The sequence below is a fragment of the Antennarius striatus genome, chromosome 3 (genome assembly GCF_040054535.1).
Source record: "Antennarius striatus isolate MH-2024 chromosome 3, ASM4005453v1, whole genome shotgun sequence".
Lineage (NCBI taxonomy): Eukaryota > Metazoa > Chordata > Actinopteri > Lophiiformes > Antennariidae > Antennarius > Antennarius striatus.
The window spans coordinates 15,908,543-15,932,913 of record NC_090778.1 but is presented as its reverse complement, the minus strand read 5'-3'; the positions used below and the strand labels follow the sequence as shown (position 1 = coordinate 15,932,913).

The 24,371-nt window shown below is 38.4% G+C and overlaps 4 protein-coding genes across 4 annotated transcripts; 3 read left to right on the top strand and 1 right to left on the bottom strand.

Moving 5' to 3' along the window:
• Nucleotides 1-574: 574 nt before the first annotated feature.
• ufd1l (ubiquitin recognition factor in ER associated degradation 1) lies at nucleotides 575-5,013 on the top strand. Its single transcript, XM_068311654.1, has 12 exons — nucleotides 575-714; nucleotides 915-1,047; nucleotides 1,887-1,919; nucleotides 2,007-2,128; nucleotides 2,371-2,501; nucleotides 2,581-2,653; nucleotides 2,747-2,815; nucleotides 2,904-2,972; nucleotides 3,046-3,096; nucleotides 3,245-3,333; nucleotides 4,156-4,240; nucleotides 4,446-5,013. The coding sequence occupies exons 1-12, from the start codon at nucleotides 712-714 to the stop codon at nucleotides 4,518-4,520; spliced, it is 933 nt and encodes a 310-aa protein (XP_068167755.1). The 5' UTR covers nucleotides 575-711; the 3' UTR covers nucleotides 4,521-5,013.
• A 1,202-nt stretch (nucleotides 5,014-6,215) lies between these two features.
• mrpl40 (mitochondrial ribosomal protein L40) lies at nucleotides 6,216-9,830 on the bottom strand. Its single transcript, XM_068311655.1, has 5 exons — nucleotides 9,641-9,830; nucleotides 9,391-9,474; nucleotides 8,005-8,160; nucleotides 7,398-7,479; nucleotides 6,216-7,269 (listed from the first exon to the last, which is right to left on the bottom strand). Exons 1-5 carry the CDS (start codon nucleotides 9,700-9,702, stop codon nucleotides 7,042-7,044), a joined length of 612 nt encoding a protein of 203 aa, XP_068167756.1. The 5' UTR covers nucleotides 9,703-9,830; the 3' UTR covers nucleotides 6,216-7,041.
• A 227-nt stretch (nucleotides 9,831-10,057) lies between these two features.
• Nucleotides 10,058-17,098, top strand: acaa2 (acetyl-CoA acyltransferase 2). The gene is made up of 10 exons (XM_068310678.1): nucleotides 10,058-10,160; nucleotides 13,193-13,359; nucleotides 13,508-13,636; nucleotides 13,764-13,880; nucleotides 14,199-14,346; nucleotides 14,512-14,687; nucleotides 14,788-14,917; nucleotides 15,041-15,111; nucleotides 15,645-15,799; nucleotides 15,880-17,098. The coding sequence occupies exons 1-10, from the start codon at nucleotides 10,145-10,147 to the stop codon at nucleotides 15,959-15,961; spliced, it is 1,191 nt and encodes a 396-aa protein (XP_068166779.1). The 5' UTR covers nucleotides 10,058-10,144; the 3' UTR covers nucleotides 15,962-17,098.
• Nucleotides 17,099-20,291: 3,193 nt separating this feature from the next.
• On the top strand, nucleotides 20,292-24,255 carry rpl6 (ribosomal protein L6). The gene is made up of 6 exons (XM_068311561.1): nucleotides 20,292-20,461; nucleotides 20,562-20,660; nucleotides 20,905-21,048; nucleotides 23,572-23,620; nucleotides 23,770-23,954; nucleotides 24,075-24,255. The coding sequence occupies exons 1-6, from the start codon at nucleotides 20,312-20,314 to the stop codon at nucleotides 24,225-24,227; spliced, it is 780 nt and encodes a 259-aa protein (XP_068167662.1). The 5' UTR covers nucleotides 20,292-20,311; the 3' UTR covers nucleotides 24,228-24,255.
• The last annotated feature ends 116 nt before the right edge of the window (nucleotides 24,256-24,371 follow it).

Below are 24,371 nucleotides of genomic sequence, written 5' to 3'. Positions count from 1 at the left end.
AGCTTCCAGCAAGAAGCAACAAAGTCCAATTGTTAAAAAACAAGACTTTCCGAAGCGGTTACAATTTGCAAAAGGACACATTGACTGGCCTCAAAAGAAAAGAACCAATATTTTGTGGATTGATCAGAGTAAGATTATTGTTTTGGGGTCCAAGGGCCATAGATAGTCTGTCAGATGACCTTCAAACACTGAATTCAATCCACAGCACACAGTGAAGACAGTGAAGCATTGTTGTGCCAGCATCATGATATGGGGATGTTTCTCATAGTGTGGTATTGGTTCTATTTATCCCACACCAGGGATCATGGATCAGTTTGATTACTGTACATCAAAATACTGGAAGTAGTCATGTTGCCAAATGCTGAAGAGGAAATGCCCTTGACATGGGTGTTTCAACATGACAATGACCCCAAACACCCCAGCAAGCGAGAAAAATTATGCTTCCAAACAAAATTCCAAACAAGCAAAAATTTAATTAAATCAAATTATAGTAATTACGTTCGTACAAATTGATTTGTTAAGACCTGCTATGATTGGCAAACTTCCGCCATGTCGTCATTTCCTTTGTCGTCTCGTACACGTCCGGTAGAAGCAGAAAACAACATTAGCGACTCTCAGCCCCTATGTAAATGCACGACAACGAATTTTAAGAATTTAGGAAACGACATTTTGTTTTAACTTGTTTCACAACCAAATACCAAGATTCCCGGTATGGTGAGTAACAGAATCATCTTATTCAGCGATGACGACACGAACGTTACAACGAAACAACTAAGCTAGCAACCGGCTAACAACGACACAACAGCACAAAGATGCGTTGTCACGACTGATTTGAAAGTGTTTGTCAACGAGAATTATTCCACTATTCATAACATCCTAAATATGTTTATTTAATGTGTTTTTTCGTTCTGCAGTTTACTTTTCACGTATTCGACCACCCAATGTCTCGGGGGTTTCAGAACCGGTTCTCCACCCAGTACCGCTGCTACTCGGTGTCGATGCTGGCTGGTCCGAACGACCGCTCCGACGTGGAGAAAGGAGGCAAAAGTAAGGATTGTAAAAAGTACAGAACACACACTGCTAGCTATTGATTAAATTGATGTGACTATAACAAAACGTGGATTTGTTTGAGGCTAACAAGTGTTTTTGTCGGACTTGAATAGATGGACTGAACCAAACTCATCTAGAGGGCTATCTTGTTTATGTCGTATGGAAATAACAACTCATGTTTGTGAACTTTTAATGACTGCCTCACTCAGCACAGGGCTCGAAATTGCGCCCATTTTGGTCGCATATGCGCCCAAATTTTTTTTATCAGTGCGACTATTAAATATATTTGGGAGCACCGGTGCGACTAGGGGAAAAAAAGTTAATTTCGAGCCCTGCAGCAACAAACATAAATGGACAAAACAAGTTAAAAAGCTACATTTCTTAGGGAAATCATTTTATATTAGTGATCAGTGTGTCCCTCATCAGCACTGATCACAGCAGAAATCAATATCTTCATGAAGTGGCACAGTCCTTGCATGATGAGATCATGTAGGGTAGATTCTTCCATATATATTGGCATATTTTACATGGAATCGGGTCAAACAGTTGTGTAACAGATTTGCAATGAATTTTTTTTTGTCAGAGTCGTCCATGGATTGTTACATGTGCTGGAAACATGAGCAACAGTAACAGCAAATCATCTCTGCTTTTTGTTTATATTATAGTTTCTTTCTATGCAGAACAAATCCATTCATTAAGAAATGAAAAGCTGCAAAATTCTTAAACTTAACCTATCAAACTTCTGAAATACAGTATTCAGGAATTTTTACTGGTAGGGGAGGAGTTTCATAACCCTTTTTTGAGAATATCTTCTAATAATGTTGTTTTTCTTTCAGTTATAATGCCACCTTCAGCTCTTGACCAGCTCAGTAAGTAGAAGTTAAAGTAAGCACTTAATTACAATAGTCCAGAATGAACCTTCCCTGATAATTACCGTTCTCCTTTACCCTTTACAGGCAGACTTAATATCACTTATCCAATGCTGTTCAAGCTGACGAACAAGAACTCAGACAGAATGACACACTGTGGTGTTCTGGAGTTTGTGGCAGATGAGGGAATCTGCTACCTACCACACTGGGTGAGTGTTTAAGGTGTCACAGACATTGAATTTCTGTCACAAGTTTTTGGGGTTTTCTTCTTAAAAGGACAGTTTATAATTTGTGCAAAAAGAAAAAATGTTAGTTTAAATTGGTCAAAACCTAAATCAAAATTTGAAATTTAAGTATTGAAAATTAAAAATAAATTGTAGATAGCAATGTTTTTATTTGTGCAATGTGAATCAAGGCCATCCAGATGTTTTCTTAATGTTGTTGGCTGCAGATGATGCAAAATCTCCTGTTGGAGGAAGGTGGTCTGGTCCAAGTTGAAAGTGTTAATCTTATGGTAGCAACTTACTCAAAGTTCCAGCCGCAGAGCCCTGACTTCCTGGATATTACAAATCCCAAAGCAGTGTAAGAAATATAAAATTAAATGTACATTTCTTCATATCATGCCTTGAGGTAAAATAACTAAGTTGTTACATGATTTCAGGCTGGAGAACGCATTGAGAAATTTTGCTTGCTTGACAACTGGTGATGTAATAGCTATCAACTACAATGAAAAGGTAACTCCATTTATGAAAATTGGATAATATATCTGTTTCTTTAATTGTTGTTACTGAATACAACTGCTAATGATATATGTGTGTTTGTTTCAGATATATGAGCTAAGAGTAATGGAAACCAAGCCAGATAAAGCGGTTTCCATCATAGAGTGTGACATGAATGTAAGGCCCACCTTCTTCATTATCAGAGACATCAGTTAGTTTCTCTGTTGTGTTGTTCATTTGAATATGGTGTGAATCCATCATTCAGGTGGATTTTGATGCTCCGTTGGGTTACAAAGAGCCGGAGCGGCGACCTCAGCATCAGGAAGAACCAACAGTAAGGACCAAACCATAAAGGCACCGGTACATTTTGTGCTGTGAACAATTTGATAAAACAAATGTCTTTGCAGGAGGAAGAGGGAGATCCCACTAGTTATGCTGACATGGACATGGGATTCAGAGTGAGTATGTCTTCAGTGATTCCATGTGTGATATGGAATTCCTAATTGAAGAAGTGCTAAAAATGTGCAACCGCCTCGAGCAGTCTTCGAAAAAGGGGCTCACCACTGCTACTATTATCTGTAATATGTTCCTTGTCCTAATCCTCAGGCGTTCACTGGCTCTGGCAACCGTTTGGATGGTAAAACTAAGGGGATCGAACCCAGTCCTGCACCTCTTGGCCCGAGTGACATTAAAAGGTCAACAAATTTCCAGTGCTGTTTTATTGATGTGGACCTGAATTGGCCCACCAAATTAAATATTTTAGCAGTTCATTAGACAGCACAGGGTTAAACTGTTAAATTTCCTGCTTGTGGTTCACACACAGATCTTCAAAATGCCAAACTGTATCCTATCATCCTAACTCAGTGGCTTCTTTATGTACAGAATGTGATTGCATCCCACTTCAAAGCGGTGATGTATTGTAATTGTCGGTGTTCGTGCATCCATCCGTCCGTTAGTCCACGAAATATCTTCACACCGTTGCAGATAGAAAGATGAAACAAAAAGCACATTACTCGGACAGCAAAGGGATGATGACCTTGACTTTAAGAAAAGTAGGTCAAGGTCAAATTTCAACTTTAGTACACTCAGGAGCCGGATAAGATAGAAAGACAGGGGAGAAGGCCAGTTTGAGTGAGAACATACTGTAGATCAAAGCTAGTGCTTTGATCAATGAAAGTTGGTCAGAGCACTAGTTTTGATCTTTGACCTATGCAACTAAGTCAGGGTAAAATTTTGAATTCAGGGGTGTCGCGGGATGTTGCAGTCTGTGACTGCCTCGTTTGTTGCTGTTACTGCTATTTCTGCTGTTTCTGACTCAAGTAGGACAAAATACACTCCATAATGATGTCCTTTTAACTTTAATACAAAATGATGAAGTGCTAAAAATATGCAACCGCCTCGCGCAGTCCTCGAAAAAGGGGCTCACCTCTGCTACCATCATCTGGCAAACCATCCTTTCAAATTTTATTATTGAGTGTAAAGGCTTAATTTTAAACATATTTTATTTCATCACACAGAGGAATTCCCAACTACGACTTTAAAATTGGAAGGATCACCTTCATCAGGAACTCAAAGCCACAGCCCAAGAAGCTCATAGATGATGTAAGAACTGTGAAGGGTTTCAGTTTAAGTTTGGAAACTAAATTGTATTTTTGTACTCATACCTTTTTACATATTGCTGTAATGAAAACATTTTATTGTTAATGATTTTTTTCATTTTGAGTTCTCTGGACACAGTATGTTTTTGTCATAAGCACTCTTGCTGTAATTTTCCAAGTTTAATAACTTTTAAATTTCTTTTTCTCAGGATGATGCTTTGAACAGATTCATCGCCTTCTCTGGACAAGGACAGTCGCTTCGAAAGAAGGGCAGAAAGCCTTAAAGCGTTTGAGAGATTGGTTAATAGTGATGGACTCTCCTTTCTATTGTCACCTTCAACAAGAACAGCCCTCGGATTCATTGGGAGTTTCTTTCTCTTTTGAAGTGAGACATACGGTTGAGTTGGGATTATTTGTAATTAAAGTAGTAATATTATGGTCATCAAAAGTTGAGAGTTGTAGTTTACTGTTCACAAATCCAGGGACATTAATTTGAGGAAGACATAATAAATAATATCAACCATGCAACCAAGACCAAGGAACTGAATTATTGCCTACAATGACCTTTGATTTTGACCATATTCTATTTTTTGCATTTTTAAAAGTAATACAAAATGTTTATTACTCAGTCCCCTTGAAATTAGAAATGGGACCAATAATATCTCTTTCATTCAGTTGCAATTACTAAGAATTATGTTTGAGTTTTTGTTTGAGGTTTTTGAGTTATGTGATTTTTTTTTCCTTGTATATTTATAGACCAATAAAAGGTGTCCCTGATCTGGCGGCTGATTGGTTCTTTTTGTAATGACGTAATTGTGTTGCAGTTTTATTTTGAAATGAACCGGAAGTGTTTTCGCTCCTCCGGTCACCACAGTTGTGACGATGGAGTCGTCTGGAGAACAATCGTGGAGGGTAAATAAAATACTGTATAGACGTGCTGTCGGTGAAGTGTTGGTGTAACTGGTGGTGGTGTTGCGAGCATCTTGATGTTGATAGTTTTAATAACGACAAACACCACATTTAGACCAAATAGCTAACTGCCCTAGCCATTCCTGCTAAATAACCGAACTAACCTTTGCGAAACAATAAACAATGTCAGATTGAAATTGAACAGAAAACCAAGATGTTTATCCAATTTTATGTCCTTTAAAATCTAAGTAAGTAAAAAACACCAGAAGACTCCAGTTTTGTCTCCTCTGTCCAAAGGACATTCTCTCAGTAGCTTTATGTCTTGTCAGCATGCATTGTGGCAAATTCCAGTCTCGCCTTTTCAAGTTATTTCAGTGAATATTGTGGGTTTTTGCAGTTATTAACAGAGGAGTACCAACAGTTTTGTCTGCATGTAAGTAAACAATGGGTATTTAAAAGTTGCTCGACAGCATAAACTTAATATTGGTAAACCTAAAGTTTTATATGAAAAATGTTTGATAAATGCAATAATAATAAATTGAAAACATTTTCAAAATGAGCATGAAGTGATTTGTCAGTTTATTTGTTGGTTTTATTTTTATACTGCACTTGTAAAATAATTTACAAGCATCTCGGTGATGATTCCTGCCTTTGTTTGTGCAGACACCACGGGTCTGTGATGACTATTGGAGTGAATTCCAACATTGCAAAAGCTTCTGGAATCGTTTCCATCATTATTATACATATGGTACGTCTCCATCCTGCCAGCAGTGGAAAGAAGACTACTATAACTGCAAAGAGTGGGAGAATACGAGATCTGTCAAAGCCAAGGTACAGCTTCTTCTAATTCTTCTGACACATGGAGGATGTATTGAGTGCCCCCAAAAATACTTTTAAACACATCTGAAAAAAATGTCTTGAAGGTCAAGTCAGTTTACATTTTGTTTCTGCGTTGCAGGAATCCTTGCTGATGAGTGAGAGGGACAGATTGACAGAGCAGAAAAAGTTCACTCCAGTATGGAAATTGAGGAAAGGCCCTCCCAGAGACTGGCACCTGCCATTAAAAAACCAGTAAAATCCTCAGGACTTTTAACTCTTAACCTGCTGTCTCTGGTGGACAGAACCAAGTGAATATGACCTTTAAACAAGATTATCATGACCCTCATGTTGGACACTGATCAGAACTCTATCTCAAGCTATACTCAATCATCTGATGAATGAAAAACATGATAATGGTGGAAGCATGCGGTGATTGATAATGAAGACATCAATGTTTAAGCAAAATAAAAATATATGAATATCACACATGAATATGAAATATTAATACAGTAATGTATAAATCAAAGCACATATGCATGAACTGACTCAGTTTTTGCTAATTTTAAGTACTGTGAATTTAGTGTGAGCCAAGTACAGTCTTGAGTGGTGCTAACTACAATATCCTGATATATGTACATAATAAACTTTAGGATGTCTCAATAACTCTGCATCAAAATTGTCTTCAAAAATCAAAGGTCTGGGACTTCCCTGATTACATGTAATATCACTGATGGATTAATGACAGAACCAACCAGCTTTTAAATTGCACAAGCAACTTTATCATAATTTAAATTGAATAATAAACTGAGTCAATACAAAGACTGACAGATGCTTTTATATTTTATACAGAGAAACAAATGTGAAAAAAAATCCAATGCACAAGTCAGTGTGTTCAGTACATTTTCATAAATGTTCTATTTGTACAGATATGAAACAACTGAAGTAACTGTACAATTCAAAAATATATATAAATTGCTAATTGTCTTTAAAACCTACAGGGTTGCATTTGAATCATGTCAAGACGAGGAGATACACAAAGTTACACCACACACAGGCTGCACCACTGTTCCCTGTCAATCACTGTGTGTAAACTTGAGTAATGTCATTGCATTTCCCATCAGGAGCATGATACGTGCTCTTTGGTGGGGTGTAGGTGGGACCTTCTTGACTGAAGGGAAACAAAAGGGGGTCAGGCTTCAGTGCTGCTTGGTAAAGCTGCTCAGACTCTAATTTCAGCTCCTTCAATGCCTCCACCTGTGCTTCTAAAGCAAGTTTAATCGCCTGCTTTTCAGCCCTGTATTGCTTCTGCAAAAACAAACAGACAAGGTCAACAAATAGAGCCCACAAGCACATTTAAGGAACAGCAGAGCTCATGAGCAACAATTTCTATAAAAGCTTGACTGATGGAGGTGTACTGATGGGTAAGCAGTGACCTGTTTGTATCGAGTCCACTCCTTCAACAGCAGGGCTCGTTGCTCAGTTTCTTCAAATGACAGCCTTGGTGCAGAGCGCTCCCTTTGTAGAACAGTAAACACTACATTTTATAACACTTCACAAGCGTTCCGCCAGCAAGAAAAGAACAAACTCAGCAAAAAGAGGCCATAGATAAAACCATTCCATAAAAAATATGAAGCTGTTGTTTATGTAACCATTGGACAGTGTGATGCTAACAAAGCTGTGTTTTTAATAACACTGATATTGTTCTGGAGAGCTGTGGTGATGCTGATGAAACCATCCCTGAAAGCTAACCTGGAAGTGATGACAAATTTGATTGACTAACAAATCAGATGAAGTGATTTTTGCTTAGTTATGAACAGCTTACATGAAAAGGAATTACAAATAACAAAAACAACTTCCTTAGATTTATTGAACTATTCTTATTCAGTTCAAGTTTACATGGAGAGTCCTGTCAAAAGAGCATCTGTTGACAATGAGAAACATTCTGAATAACCTCTGCCTTTTTACATGATTGCAACACCCACAACTACTACTAGGTTCGTTTTTTAAAATGACACTGTAGACAACGAAAGTGAGCTGTACCTGGTTTCCTCAAGGCACTTGGATGGTGTGGAGAAGTCCTCTATTGGGATGAGTTCAGCTGGAACCTTCTCCAACCTCTTAAGCCTTTTTCTCATTCTGTCCCTTATCAAGAGCTCCCTTTTTGTATTCACTTTTTTCTTCTTTTTGACTTCCACTCTTAAGCAAAAATAACAGCATGTTGTGAGCATGCATATTCACATTTTTGAAAAAAGCACGGAAAGACATGCATTTAATATAAAAATTCTCTGTGTTTTGGTTATCATAACACTCAGTGTAAATTCATAGATCTTAACATATCATTTTACAGTAGTAGTTAGAGTTTGCGGTTCCATGTACTTACGTGACTGTGTTCTTCAAACTTTCTGATTTTACTTGAAACAAAATTGCATAATAGTGTACATAAGGCTATATACACATTTGACTTTTGTCAATATCATCAAGATCTTTTTGACACCATTTTATTACAGATAAAAATTACATCTTGCTTTTACAATCTGAACCGAACTTTTATTTTTTTCCGATCATATCCTGGGCCGATTCCCATGTTAGTAGATCTCTGGGCAAAAAAAGGATGTAGCTGACCTCCCACCTGTACCCCATCCCACCTAAACCCCTTACCAGAATGAATTCACTGATTTCGAAAAAACCAAACAGTCTTGAAATACCACTGGGACCTTATTTTCTGTACCCACTCAAAATAGTGTTGAAATGATTAGTTTACAATCTGGGAGTTGATTAACAGAAATACACCTCACCACTACACTAGCAGTACTCCTCCATTTGTTTTTTTGGGTTTTCCTGACATGCCCTGCGGGTCAAAACCTGGTGATGCACACAAGATGTGTACTTATATTTATGCAACTGTTGACTAAATTGGATGAGCCAATGAGGAGGCTGGTTGTGTCTGTGTGGAGCAATAGTGTGAGTGTACACCAGGAAGGTGCCGAGAACAAAACGGTGTTTGTAGAATGGATACATTGAAAGGTCACTGTGACATGGGTCCAAAATTCACTGGATACTTCTTTACTGAGTGACAACAGTAATGTTTACAGAAATGTAGTGGTCACTATAATTGAATGCTCTGTAGACCAAAACAGCTTTGTTACAAATTTTAAAACGCATTGTCTAAGTCACTGCACATATGCATTAATGATATATTTTTATTATTTAAGTGTCACAATAAATCTATACCATTATCTATATGTAAATAATTTGGGGTTTTGAGTAGCCTTTGTTATCAAGATTATGTTATTCCAATTTCTCAGCGTTGCTATTGACAAGAAGGGTGGTTACATTTTATGTATAAAAAAACTGCATATGGGTCCGTCCTAGTTAATCAATTACAACACGAAAACAAAATTCTTTACAATCCAACCTTGCTCATACCTCAGTGGAGCGGATGTCCTCAGTGTCATGGCCGGTGTAAACCCAGGACTCTGTACTACATGGTGATGTTCGCCCAACAAGAAACTGCAAACACATAAGTGTAAACATGTGACCGGTCTGATTCGAGTGTTTGTCAACTACAGAGCTACACGGGTAGCATTTTTAAAATTTGTTTTATAACCTGAACTAGGTAATTGAATGATCTAGCGCTACAGCTAACGAACATTTAATTGAAGCACATTGCACTCACCTTGACGGGACGGTGTGTCTGGATAAAACCCTGTGGAAGCAGCGCCACAAACCCACGGACATGTTTATCCTTCCTAAAGGTTCACGTTGAACTAATACACGATATCACAATAACAGAAGCGTTAACGTGGCCGTATTTAAAACATTTTTGTCTCCTGACTTCAGCTGAAACCCATGCACGACGCACGAAGATGACGTTGTTATTCGTGGCCGGTGATTATTTCCTGGTTGTACTTTCGAATATTTTTTTATTTCCCAAATAATGAAAAATAAAATTTAAAATAAATAATATTGTACGAATAAAATAATTAAGACAAAGAGAGACATTTATGGTATATTTTATCATCTTTTTGTCTCAGCGTGTAGTTAATGTTTTTGTCGAATCGCGCTCGATGAGGGAAAATTTCAAGTGTGTAACAATTTAGGTGAAAGGTTAAACTGCTGTCAGTCTCTTCAGCGCACAACAGAACCACAGTGTCCGAAAACTCGGTTCTGAATCAGCGTCATGGCTCTTCTCAGAGGTAACAAACACTCTTCGGTTCGTCGGAATGGAAATATTAATACCGGTGGATTGTCGCCGTGTGCTTTGAAACTTAGGAATGAAGATGTGTAATTTTTTTTTATATTCAGTCGCAGCGTGGGTTATTACCAGTCAGTCAAGTGCTTTCATTGTGAATTTGATTGTGTATGTTTGCAGTGGCTGGTGTGCTTAAATGCAAACAATAAGGCTCAAGTAATGCACGAAATGTCATGTGTTAATTTATGACTCATGAGTAACTAAGACACGCATTAATGTTTGATGAATCAGCTAATGATTAATGAAGAATTAAGAAGCCACAAGTTGTGCCTACAGATTAAGGGCTGATCTTTGCGTCCTGTAATGAAACAGAGCCTCCATGCAGCTGACTTGTTTGTCCAATACATTCTGCAGATGTTCTATTGATTGAGATCTGTGGAATATTAACTTGCTGTATTCCTTAAACAATGCATGAGCTATTTTTGCAGTGTGTCAGGGTGCATCATCTGCCATTAAGGACAGTGATGTTTAGGTAGGTGGTCCATGTCATAGTAACATCCACATGAATGGCAGGAACCAAGACTTCCCAGTGGAATCTACCCCAAAGTATCACACTGCCATTACCAACTTGCCTTCTTCCTTCAGGGGATCCAGCTTGACAGGAACGCAACATAAACAACGTATACATGGTTCATCCTACCAGCCACCTGCTTCCATGGTTCCATAGTCCGGTTCTGATGCTTACATGGCCGTTCTGACTGGCTTGTGGCCGTTTTCCTTTATTAGACTTTTCTGGTTGGTCCTAACATCACTGTGGCTTTTGGGGCACCAAAGCCACAGTGATGGAGGCGCTCAGATCCGGTCATCTCGCCATCACAGCATGGCACATACTGAGGTCACTCACATCGATTCACCTGTCCATAATTCATCGCCATCAAGGATAAATGTGCACCTGTTGAAGAATAATATCCCACACACTGAATTGTAACACGAGAATAAATATTAATTAAGTCATCTTTTAGGAGTTGAAATGTTATGGCAAATCGGTGCATGTTTGTGAGGAAAGTAGATCATAGTCTAAATGAAATTTCACCGAAATTAAGTTCACTTTTTTTTTTCCTGACAGTGATTGAATTGTTGAAACGTGGTAGATATAGTTTTTTTGTATCATACATTTATTTTAATTGTAGGTTCTGTATGTCTTTGCTCTGCTAATGTACTTTACATTACCAGGAAAGGTTAGCCCGACTGAATTAAAAATACATTATGAAATCGTAACTCGCTAGAAAATAAGGTTCCAGAGTCCAGAGTGATGAAGGTCAGAAATCCAGTTTTGAATTAAAGAAACCAATATTACTATTACTATTACTACTAATAACAATGTAGACTTTAATGTTTTGTGTCAGTCATATTCACGTAACTGAAGGTTTTACAATCAACCATAATTTATGTTACCCTCAGATACTGTGTAGGGTATGTGTGTTTATGTAGTAAAATAAAATTCAAGATTGGTAGACTGTATCTCATATGAATTGTTTTATACTATGTTTGGCAATTATACATAGTTGCATCACTAAAACAAAAGGATACAAATGCATTCTCCAGCCTCTCTTAGATGAATCTTGAATTCTGGGGGGAAGTACAGTACCAACCTGTCATCTTTTACAACGATCCACCTTTTGTTTTTACAAGTATCGTGTGACACATTTACATAGCCAATTAAATAGTTAGAGTAGAAAATACCAAATACGGAGTTAGATAAGTAGTTCTGATAGAAAAAACAACATTTCATTTGGCGATAAATATATAAATATCCTGATCTATTTTTTCTGAGACGAGAGGTAGATTGTAACAACTGTCAGGTGAAAGTCATCACATGTAATGGTGTTTACAAGGAGAGTATCTGCTCAGGTTCCAGTACCTCACCCTTCACCTTGGTGATCTTTGATTGTAGTGGAGTCGGAAGGGCGTAAATTCCTTTTAAATTAACATATTTCTTGACTGACCCGTAAAAGATGAAGGGTTCAAATAGAAAATGATATGTATGTATGTCGCCGGACAACAGTGAGTCCTTGATTTGGGATCACTCAGTAAAAAAATCAGACTTCTTACACTGACTTGATCAGTTTAAAGTATATCAAGCATTAATTGGTAGCATTGAGCATTGATAACAATTATCAATATGTTTTCTCTGCTGTTTTCCTGGTCAAAATACTTGCTTTAATTAACTTTTAAAGATAGCAAGCATCAGATTCTTCAATGAAAGTACTGAAGCCACTCTGTTAAAATACTTTTAATTTTTAATATTTTAATTACATACACGCATGTTTATGCTTCACAAATATTATTGATCCTATTTGATTTTGTGTGTAATTTTGGTTGGACTTTATATTTGTGTGCTGAAGTAGTACAGTAGCTGTACAGTTGTCCACAGGTTGAAAGTACAGAACATATTTTACAGCACTAAAAATGCTGCAGGGGGCTGGTGTTCCAATTATGTTAATCACAGCAAATATTTACACATGACGCAAATGTGCAAAAACACATACAAACACACCCTGTATCTCATGTGTGATTTTTTTTTTCAAATAAGTCACCATAATTTTGTACATTAAGCCACAGACTTGTTGATTGAAAATATTCACCGTGCCCTTGATTCACTACAGAGTTACTGTAATTTAATTTTGATAGAGCACTTTCATTAAAAGTTCTGATGTCTCATTTATTTTTCCATTGTCTTTGAGAATTATTAATTTGTATAGATGTTGTGTTGTTAATTACACAACAATATACTTACAATACACACAATATTACACTCTACTCCAGGCCTCCTGATATCAGCGCTCCTCTTATTTGACCAGCCTAGTTTGATTCGGTTGATGTTAGATTGTTCATATGATAAATGTTTATTTTCTGCATCTCTGCAGTACCATATGTTCCACACGGTAACCCCTGATGCTGTGCTCTGGCTCTGGATCAATGATGGCTGTTTTGAAGTCCTTGTCGCTGCACTAAAATACTCTTGTTTCTCTATAGGTGTCTTTATTGTAGCAGGAAAACGCACTCCATTTGGTACCTATGGGGGTTTGCTGAGAGATCACAGTGCAACAGACCTAGCGGAGCATGCTGCCAAAGCTGCCCTCGCCGCAGGAGCTGTAGCACCAGAAATTGTAAACAGTGTCATCGTGGGAAATGTCATGCAGGTACCTACAATCTGGACAACAGAGCATGACAGCTTGTTTAACATTTCACTGTGACCCTCATATCATAACATCCATATTAGCACCCGTGTGTGAGAAGAGTTTCATTTTTCCTTTTTCCATTTCTCTTTTTCTGCACCTCTGTTTTCAGAGCTCTGTTGATACACCATATATTGCTCGTCATGTCAGTCTGCGGTGTGGCGTTCCCATCCCAGTCCCTGCTCTCACTGTCAACAGACTCTGTGGATCTGGTTTCCAGTCCATCATCAGCGGTGCTCAGGTAAGCCCTCCACCGAAACCAAGAAGATTCTATCGGATACAGTACAAAAGGTGTGTGTGTGTGTGTGTGTGTGTGTGTGTGTGTTGTTGCTTCATAAACAATAACCTGTAATCTTGTGTGTTTATAGGAGATCTGTCTCAGGGAGTCAGAGGTGGTCCTGTGTGGAGGATCAGAGAGCATGAGTCAGGCCCCGTATGCTGTCCGCAACATACGTTTTGGTACAAAGTTTGGATTCGATCTTAAGGTAGGCATGTGGTTTATATTCTCCATCCTTTATTAACTTCAAAATAGAGATGAAGAATAAATCTGACAATATAATGACAGATTAAATTATGTGAACTTTGGAGTTCCCATCATAGCTTCATCACTTCAGTATGAAAAAAACATTTGCACATACAAATGTATGTGCAAATGTACTCAAGAGAGTCAGAAAATAGACATAGTTAATATCTGCAAATATTCCTTGTAGTGCATCCTTACTCCAGGCACATTGTGTACACACTTGTTATTCAACGTCTTGAGACTGACAAAAAGACAAACTGTCTTCTTCTCTGCTTGACAGCTGGAGGACACCCTATGGGCAGGTTTAACTGACATGCATATCAAAACCCCGATGGGCATCACAGCAGAAAACCTGGCAGAGAAATACCAGATAAATCGAGAAGAATGTGACAACTATGCATATCAAACTCAACAGAGGTGGAAGGCAGGTAAGATGGGCTATTTTTTTAAGATCTGCTCACCTTGCACGAAATATGTACTGGTATATATAAATATATTAATTCTAAAAGGGAACACTTGTATTTCAGCTGTGAAGACATTGCTTTAGACAAACTCATTCTTAGTATTTAAAATGAAACTTCTTCCTTTTACAGCTCATGAGGCTGGTTACTACACAGCAGAAATTGCTCCCATTGAGGTGAAAGGTAAGAAAGGGAAGGTGTCCATGACTCAGGACGAACACCCCCGGCCTCAGACCACAGTGGAGCAAATGGCAAAACTGGCTCCTGTCTTCAAGAAGGGAGGGACTGTTACTGCTGCTAATGCTTCTGTGAGTTGAAGTGTCTGTCACGATTGTAAAAATATCAAATGTGAACAAATACTTGTGATTCTGCCATTGAAGGAATTTATGCTCTCGTCTTGATCTCCAGGGTGTAACTGATGGTGCTGCTGCTGTGGTGATTGCAAGTGAGGATGCCTTGAAGAAGCACAAGCTCACTCCACTAGCGAGAATCGTGGCCTATCATACTTCAGGCTGTGACCCAAGCATTATGGGAATTGGTAAGTGACACAACTGTAAATGAGATGTAATTTATTCCCTCTGAATTAAAAGGATTGAAAGAATCAGTAAAGTCCTGTGACATGACTCCTTATTTTAGTTCTGGTTTTTGTAAATCCTCTTAGGTCCTGTTCCAGCAATCACCGAAGCTCTTAAAAAAGCTGGTCTGACCCTCAGCGACATGGATCTTGTGGAGGTTTGCTAGCGATCTATGACTAAAGTAATAAAACTGTAATGTATGTTATAAACTCCTGTCAGGGAAATTCTTCCTGGTTCATGAGCGTTGCTAATTCTCTAAAGAATTACGGACGTGTTGTGATGGGTCTCTTTAAGAATAGCGGCATGGAAAGACAGCACTTTGACAATCTGAGACTGACAATTGTAAAATCATTTCAGCATTTATACCGTTTCAAGCCCATCCCAACAACAGATTTATATTATATGATATTCAGATGTTCCACCACTTTGACTTGCAGGAGGGTTTATCAATCTTAGCCAACTCCTGGAAATGTCCTTTTAGGGTCAGAGACTTGCTTACTGTCTCCCAAAAACTCTAATACAATCATTTCTCTCACACTCCAAAGTTGAAATTTTAACTCTCAGATAGCTGAAAACATGACATAATACACACTTTATACTGTGTCTGGGTTTATACATGTGTCCTTAGGATCAGCACTAAATCCTTAAACACATTACAAAACCTGAGTGCGTTTACCTTCTTGATTTCAGGTGAATGAGGCTTTTGCCTCTCAGTACCTGGCTGTTGCTAAGGCTCTTGGTCTGGATCCAGAGAAAAGCAACATCAATGGTGGAGCCATCGCCATTGGACATCCTCTTGGTGCCTCTGGAACACGAATCACTGCCCACCTGGTTCATGAGCTCAGGTAAAGAACATGCTCGGCATGTCAGTTATGATCTTTTCTCTCTCAGCAGCTTTGAATATTTAAAAATGTTTTTTTGACAGGCGACGAGGAGGCAAGTATGCAGTTGGCTCTGCCTGCATTGGAGGTGGTCAGGGAATTGCCATCATCCTGGAAAATTGTTAACTGAGGAAGCTACTAGCATGAACACTTCCTGTACAAAAATGTCTTGTACCTCCATCCCATCCTATGACATTAAAAAATAATACACATGCTGCAACTTTTACATAAACCTGCAAATGATCATAAAGCAGTAATGTTAACCCTATTCTTAGAACACAAAGAAATTAAACACTTGGGGGGTTTTTTCCTGCTAATTCCTGTTACTTTTTTCAGTTTATTTAATATTTGGTCAGTCCAGTGATGCCACAGAAGCCTGTCAATATTGAATGTGCTAACTGTTTGTGCTTTTACCAAGATGTTAAAGACTTTTCATGTATTTTTTCTGCTTCAAATGCAGAGTTATATGGCTGTCAAAATATGTAGCATACTATTACTCAAAACACATTTGTGTTTGGCTGTAATAGGATTTTAATTTACTCTGGTCTCACCTAAATGTTCTATAACATTCATTTGTTAGCGGTAAGAATTGCCAGAAAATACACTCAATAAAAACATAAAAGCAACACTAGTGGTGTTGTGATCATCATAATAAATTCCCACTGAGTGTTCATTTCTCTACCATAATCACTTCTACCGTCTACATGTCAAATGTGACCTTGAGAAAGATACTTACTGTAACCCCAAGTTGCTGTAAGTGACTGTTCCATTGGTGTGTGAATGGTCACCTTAGATTAACACCACCACTGTATGAATATCTGTATGAACGCTGGCTTGTATTTTGAAGCACTTTTGAATGGCCATTCAGACAAGAAAGGTGCAGAATAAGTAAAGTTTGTTCTCCACGTGTTTGGTCTCACATACAGTAGGTGCACAGATAATAGTGTTAAGATAATCTTAACAAGTTCATTCATTCATTCTTTCTTCTTGAACACCTGCTTCTTCCGCTGTAGCTGGTCACGAGGTTGCTGGAGGATATCCCTGTGAACTTGGGGCGTGAGGGAGGGTACACTCCGGGTGCCTTAACAAGTTAAGATTTACAAAAACTACAATTTATCGGGATCAAAAAATAAACCAACAGAAGCAGTAAAAGACAGACCTTTTTACATTGTTTGTACTGTACAGGGTTCTGTTGGGTTTCTCTGTAAAAGCGCTTTGAAATGTCTGTTGTGCGCTTTATAAATAAAAGTTGATTGATTGACATGCATGTTTATTTATTTTATATTTGGTACATGCCACAATAGATACATACAGTAGATGCATACACACATGAATACATAGATAGTTATTTCCAGAAGTCACACTGAAATAACATTTTTGCGATCCACATCAGCTGGTCTAGGTCCACTTCTAATGGGACTTAGATTGACTGAATGCCTTTATAGTACTTGGAACAAAGAAATTATATATGTGTTATATACAGTATGTACTTGTTTGACTTCTTAGTCTGTACAGACTTCCTGAAGGTAACAGTTTAACCTCACTGTATAGTGGATGGGAGTAGTCATTAACTATCTTAACGGCCTGCTTGCTGAATACATCCTTAAAGATGTTAGTGAGCTGCTTTTGTGGGTTCTATGTGATTTTGGACACCGTGATCACTATCCTCTGTAGCTTATTCATTTTATTTTCAATTTACCACATTATTATGTCAAAAGTTAAGATGTTCTCCACCAGGTTCTTGTCCACAGTTTTCACAGTTTTGGGGCGGCAGTGGCTCAGTGGTAAAGCGGGCGGTAGAGCGGGTCGTCCTATGATTTAAGATCGGCAGTTCGATTCCCGCTCCCGCCCCCCCCAAAAATACCCGGAGGTGAGCTGACAGTGGGAGGTGTCAGCTCACCTCCGGAGCACTGCCGAGGCACCTTTGAGCAAGGTGCCGTCCCCTTCACAAATTGCTCATTTGAGGCACACCAAGAAGGAGCTGCCTGCCACTCTACCTCCCCTGCATGCCTACAGGCCCCCTTGTGTGTGTGTGTGATACAGGGGCCGGTACTCACAAATATATATGTATGCATGCGTTGAATCTAGAGTGTGCGTTCTTAATTTCCCTTCGGGGATCAAACATGTATATAAAATTTTTGTTTTTAAAAATTAAAAATCAATGTACTTCCTCACACCAAAACTGTTGAGTTTATGCGAGAAGTGGGGTCACTTGCTGTATTTCTTAAAAATCTGTTCAGTATTAACATTAAAAGTAGATGTAGGTCAATATATGAACTGAGATATTTAAATTTATCATGAAATTATTGAGTACCTGTTGCTATGTATGACCAGTTCCCTAATCCTTTTAACATTAATCTCTGAGAAGCTTGTTTGGCACAAGATCTGGAGAGAAGAAACGTGAATCTATATAAACTCTCTTCCACAGTACAGTACTGTAACTCTGCGAACAACACATGCAAAACCATATGATCTGCACATTTAAACAAAATTCCACTGATCAATCTGATACTCATTAGTATACAATGAAACGTAAAAGGAGATAACAGATCTCAACTTTCAAATCATGAAAAATGGGAGCAACAACAGAATCGTCGCATTTATATTAGTGCATACCTGACCTGCGGTGATTCGGATTAGATTTTTTTTCATGGCAAAAAATAAAATAAATTCTAATTTTAAAAATCATAGTGAAGTTTTCTGTTAGTAGCCTATGTCTTTTTCTTTATAAAATCTTTTAGATATATTTTAAATAAACACATGTTCTATGTGTTTTAAATTGAATGTAGCTGTAGGAAGGCACAAGCAAGTATCTTATTTTGCCAGTCCCAAGCCCGGATAAATACAGAGGGTTGTGTCAGGAAGGGCATCCAACGTAAAACTTTTGCCAAATCAAACATGCGAATCAAATCTATGACTTCCATACCGGATCGGTCAAGTGCGGGTTCACAAGGACCGCCGTCAGTCATTGTTAACCCCTTTGTTTTTGTAGATCTGGAGAAAGCTTATGACAGGGTGCCCAGAGAGGAACTGTGGTATTGTATGAGGAAGTCTGGAGTGGCAGATAAGTATGTGAGAGCAGTGCAGGACATGTATGAGGACTGTAAGACAGTGGTGAGGTGTGCTGTAGGTGTGACAGAGGAGTTCAAGGTGGAGGTGGGACTGCATCAGGGATCAGCTCTGAGCCCCTTCTTGTTCGCTATGGTGATGGACAGGCTGACAGACGAGGTTAGACAGGAATCTCCATGGACTATGATGTTTGCAGATAAGATTGTGATCTGTCATGAGAGCAGCGAACAGGTGGAGGAGAAGCTAGAGAGGTGGAGGTTTGTCCTGGAAAGGAGAAGACATGGTTAGATGGAGGCAACAGATTCACTATGGCGACCCCTGAAGGGTAAAGCCGAAAAGAGAAGATATGTGTTTAAAATGGGTTGTTGTTGTTTTTTGTTGCTGTTGTTGTTGTAGCTCCTTGTGACAAGACACATTTGATAGAAAGTAAGTCTTTACTCTTTCCCCTGACTTATTTTGATGCATATGCTCAAATTAGTGGGTCGCATTAAAAAATATCAGAAGACATCAGATTTCTTGAAAATAAATTTCAGAAAAACTATCCAACAATTACGTAACTATTATTTATTTAAAATGACTGCAACATTGTTTTTTCTTTTTTTAAATTGATAGTTCGAATAATTGCAGAACGAACGCAGGACAGGACGTCATGACGTCGACGTCCGTGTGCGACGTCCTCATAAAGGTCACGTGCCCGGATGTCGGCCTTTTTTTTCATAGCAAAGGTAAGATACCCTTGCCTTCGTGTAACAGTAGGAATAAAATCTGTGTACATCTGCGTTACTGACTAAAAATATAATTTAAACGTATTCGGATGTGAATCCACATGTTAAGGCGATGCTGTACGCATCGTTATTTCCAAGATTTACTCGTATAGTTACTAATAATGACCAATTTGATATCGGTAGGCCGGCGGCTAGCTAGCCTTCGTAGCTACTGTAACCTAACTAGTGTGCCGTTCTTTTTTTATTTTTTGTCTTTGCCCCATATTGTTAATTTATCATTGCCACAATTCTCTTATAAAGATTAAATCATCACATTTCTGGGACGTTAAAGTAGAGCGTTATGTATCATGTTGCTAAGTGGTAGCAAGCGTTTCATTGACATATCTAATGGGGATGGCTGTGGTGGGTTAGCGCTTTATCAGCATTGGTTCATATTGAGGCTTCCAGCGCCTGTATGAATAACTGACCGAACTTATTTTTGCAGCTGTTGACCTATAAAATCTTTTATTGAAAAAACTTGCACTAGTTATCATGTATAGATGGAGTAAAGTTGTTCTAGTTTGCAACAGTTGACAATGTGTTGTGTAGTTAATGTTTGTGCTCATGATTATCAACTATTACAAAGTAAAATCTAAAAATCAGTGCTGTTGTACACTAATCCAAGAACATTTCATTGTATCAGATGGCAGAGGGAGACAAAAAGGTCGTCAGGAAGAAGAGGCATGCCAGCCGGAACCCTAATCTGGTCAGGGGCATCGGCCGCTTCTCCCGCTCTGCCATGTATGCTCGCAGGGCCATGTACAAGTGGAAGAACAGGACCACTAAGACAAAGGTGAGACACATTTGTGGTTCCCTATAAAATTAATGTGATGAAACCTGTGGGCACGTATGTGATCAACATTTGTTTTGTGTTTTGGTTTTGATGTCTAAAGGTTGAGAAAAAGGTAAAGGAGAGACCTAGGGCCACAGTTGTCAAGACTGTTGGAGGAGATAAGAATGGAGGCACTCGTGTTGTCAAGCTGCGCAAGATGGCGAGTATTGTTTATATTTTTCCTTTCAGATCCTAATCAATTTGACTTCAACTATAAATACCTTTGTAACAATAGAATTTAAAGAACATGGCACTCTACAAAGTTCCAGAAGTATTCCCAGAATGTATTTTGATTACTGAGATTTAAATACTGACAATATTGAGGTAAAATGTCTTCATAATTTTCATAACCCAATTACATGACAGTACAGTTGAATTTTGTGTATTATGCATTTCTACTGTAGCCCCGTTATTACCCCACAGAGGATGTCCCTCGTAAACTGAAGAGTCATGGCAAAAAGCCCTTTTGCCAGCATAAGAGGCATCTCCGTGCTTCTATCACCCCAGGGACTGTCCTGATTCTGCTCACTGGTCGCCACCGTGGAAAGGTGAGACATGTTTTTTATGTTTTCACGCACGGTCACTCAATCATGCTCTGTTCTTTCGCTTATTACCACCCCATCATGAATGTTCTCACATGGTACAGGTACTTCTTGAGTGACTGATGTACTGATTGTTGCATTGAAAATGAACTTTGCAAAGGAAAGGTTCACTAATTCATACCTTTTTTTTTTCACCTCTTTTGGAGATCATTCAACATTTAACTTAAATTTTGATTTTGAGTAGTAGTAGTTCCCCTTTCTGCCATAACCCATGCCAAGCAGTGTAACATTAACACCCCATAAATTAAGATTTCATGAGTCATGCCATAATATAAGACTACGTGAACAGTTTGCAGTTTCATCTGCAGGGTTTCGTTCAATATTGGCGAACATCTGACTGCCAACAATTGGGGTCAGGTTGAAAGTTAGAGCCTGCAACGTAGACTTAAGACTACATGTAAGAAAACTGCACAAACTGCCCGTTATTTCACTTATAATTTTTTTTTATTGTTGAAGGGGTTGTTCCCCTGTAGGAGCTAAATGATGTAGGAACCAATGTTGGCAGGCTTAGGTTTCTACCCAGCAGCATTAAGGGCTAAACTCTGAATGTTTTGCTACTGTAATCGATGTTAACTGAGAAACTTGATGAAAATAAAACAGCGTAATCAAACATAAAGAATTAAAACAAGCGCATCAGTGCATCATTCATGTAAATGCGGAAGAATACCTCAGTGGATTGAAGCTTAATTTAGCCACTACATCCCCGAGGAAAGATATTCAGTGAATGGAGGTAGAGATGTAAAACTTGCATCAGAGTACTTCAGTATTTATTTAGTGTTGTTTTTATGCCCTGTAATTTTTCCTGGTAAGTTTGATGGAAAAGTACTTCTGTAACTAGAGTACTACAGCAATATCATTTAAATAACATCAAATGGTGATTATAGATTGAAATTTAATAACGACTTGCAAAGAGTTCAGCCTCTCAGAAACCAATGGTGTTTGTAGGTTGAGGATTACAGTATTTTCTGCACTATAAGGTGCACTGGATTATAAGATAGATAGATAGATAGATATATACTTTAATGATCCCAAGGGAAATTCAGGAATAAAGGCGCACCTTTATTGAATTGTTTATTTTATAATTTCGTATATAGGGCACATCAGATTATAAGGCGCATAAAATAAAAAAATTAAAGATTTTAAAAACTATTGGCTGTAGTTGCGCTATCCGTCCACTAAATAGAGCATTCATGACTGTGAATACCTTTAATTAGCTGTGAGTGGGTATTGTTATGTCAATAAGCCATTCTGAGCCTGATCAAGGAAACCTGATCAGTTGATCACTTTACCATCTTAAAAAGAAGTCAACACGCATGTTAATAAAACCTGACATAAAAACTGGTTAAATTCATTACGATGGACCACTCAGTTTGAACAGAGCTGATTATTTTCTCCGACGTTCGTCTTCGTTTATTGATTCAATATTGTTTCAATCGATCGGTAGTTTGGTTGGCGTTGAGGTCAGCTGCACTGTGAGTCCTAAACAATTTTTAACCAGTTTTTAATGTCAGGCTGCTAATTTACTGGCAAATGCGACACTCATAGAACTGACTTAAACGTTGGTGTCTCAAAGCACGTCGCTGCCAGACAGAATACACAAGCTTAAATGCGCGCGATCTTTGCAGCGATCTTGTTTTTAGCCAATACTAATACTAATATTTGTTCACATATAAGGCGCATCGGTTATAAGGGGCACTATGGGGTTATGAGAAAATTATAGGCTTTTAGGTGGGCCTTATAGTGCGGAAAATACTTTACCTGGATTGTTCATGCCCAGATGACTGACTGAAGGGTGTCTAAGGCATGATTTCATCCTAACAAGATTCTCTGATGCCTTTTTAAAAAACTTCAACTGTGAGACTTGGTTCTCAGGTCTCATGAGCATGAAGATGGTAAATGAACTGATTACTTTGAAAATAAGACTGAAAAAAAATGAAATGTTCGTGGGTCTATCCTGCGTTTACAGGAATATGTCAACAATTTCAATTGATATCAATTTTGTGAACCACTGGTCTATACATTTTAATGTTTGTTCATGTCAAATGTGTATACCAAAAGATCTGCTTTGAAACATCCACTTTTATAATGAAAATGTTTTGTGATTAAAATGCCCTCAGTACCACAACCTTCCTACACACACACACACACACACACACACACATACACACAAGTAGCAAGACTGACTAAAGTTTGCAGCTATGAAACTTCACAGGCAAAGAGCTCTCTCAAATGACTGTTTAGATTTCCCTTAAACCCAGTCTAAATTACTGTTTAAAAAAAAGCAGATTTCTGCTTTTTTCAGGCGTTGATCCAGAGCATCCTAACTGTTCTCAAAGGATGCAGGCTTTGCAAGACATATATTTTTTATCATCTTTCAGGAATTGTGTACTGATCTCTGCTACGAGGCCACACGTTGTAATACAAGAGCTTCATACTAATGTGGTGTTTTTAATGTTTTTATTTATTCAGCGCGTGGTGTTCCTGAAGCAGCTCTCAAGTGGTCTTCTGCTGGTTACTGGTAAGGATGACTTATTTTATTGCATTTAAACACAATTGTTATCTGTAATTCAGATTAGATACTGTATTGATCTTGAAGTAAAGTTAAGAGCTCATAGTAGCACTATCAATGAGATGAGAATCATATAACGTCTTCTGTATGTATTCCAGGCCCTCTTGCCTTGAACAGAGTCCCTCTGCGCAGAGCTCACCAGAAGTTTGTTATTGCCACCAACACCAAAGTTGACATCACTGGCATGAAGATCCCCAAAACTCTGAACGATGCCTACTTCAAGAAGAAGAAGCTGAGGAGGCCCCGTCACCAGGAGGGAGAGATCTTTGATACAGAAAAAGAGGTGAATTTAGATTTAGTCTTAGAATATGCTGCTGTACATTTTTACCATATCAGTGTGAGTTGGACTTGCACATTTGATTTGTGTCTCACTTTAACTCTTCTCCTTTGTATCCATTTGCAGAAGTACCAGCTGACGGAGCAGAGGAAGGAGGACCAGAAAACTGTTGATGCTCTGCTCTTGCCCCGCATCAAGAAAATTCCCCAGATGAAAGGGTACCTTCGCTCTTCCTTCTGCCTGTCAAATGGCGTCTACCCCCACAAGCTGGTTTTCTAAGTGTAATGTAATAAAGAGTACCACAGTCTTTTGTCCTCTCCAGCCTTCATTAGTGCCTTAATTGCTGCAATTCCAGACAGGAAATATGAAACATAGCCACAGCACCAAAAGATGTGTTCAGCATTTTCCCCCAGTGTGTAGTGG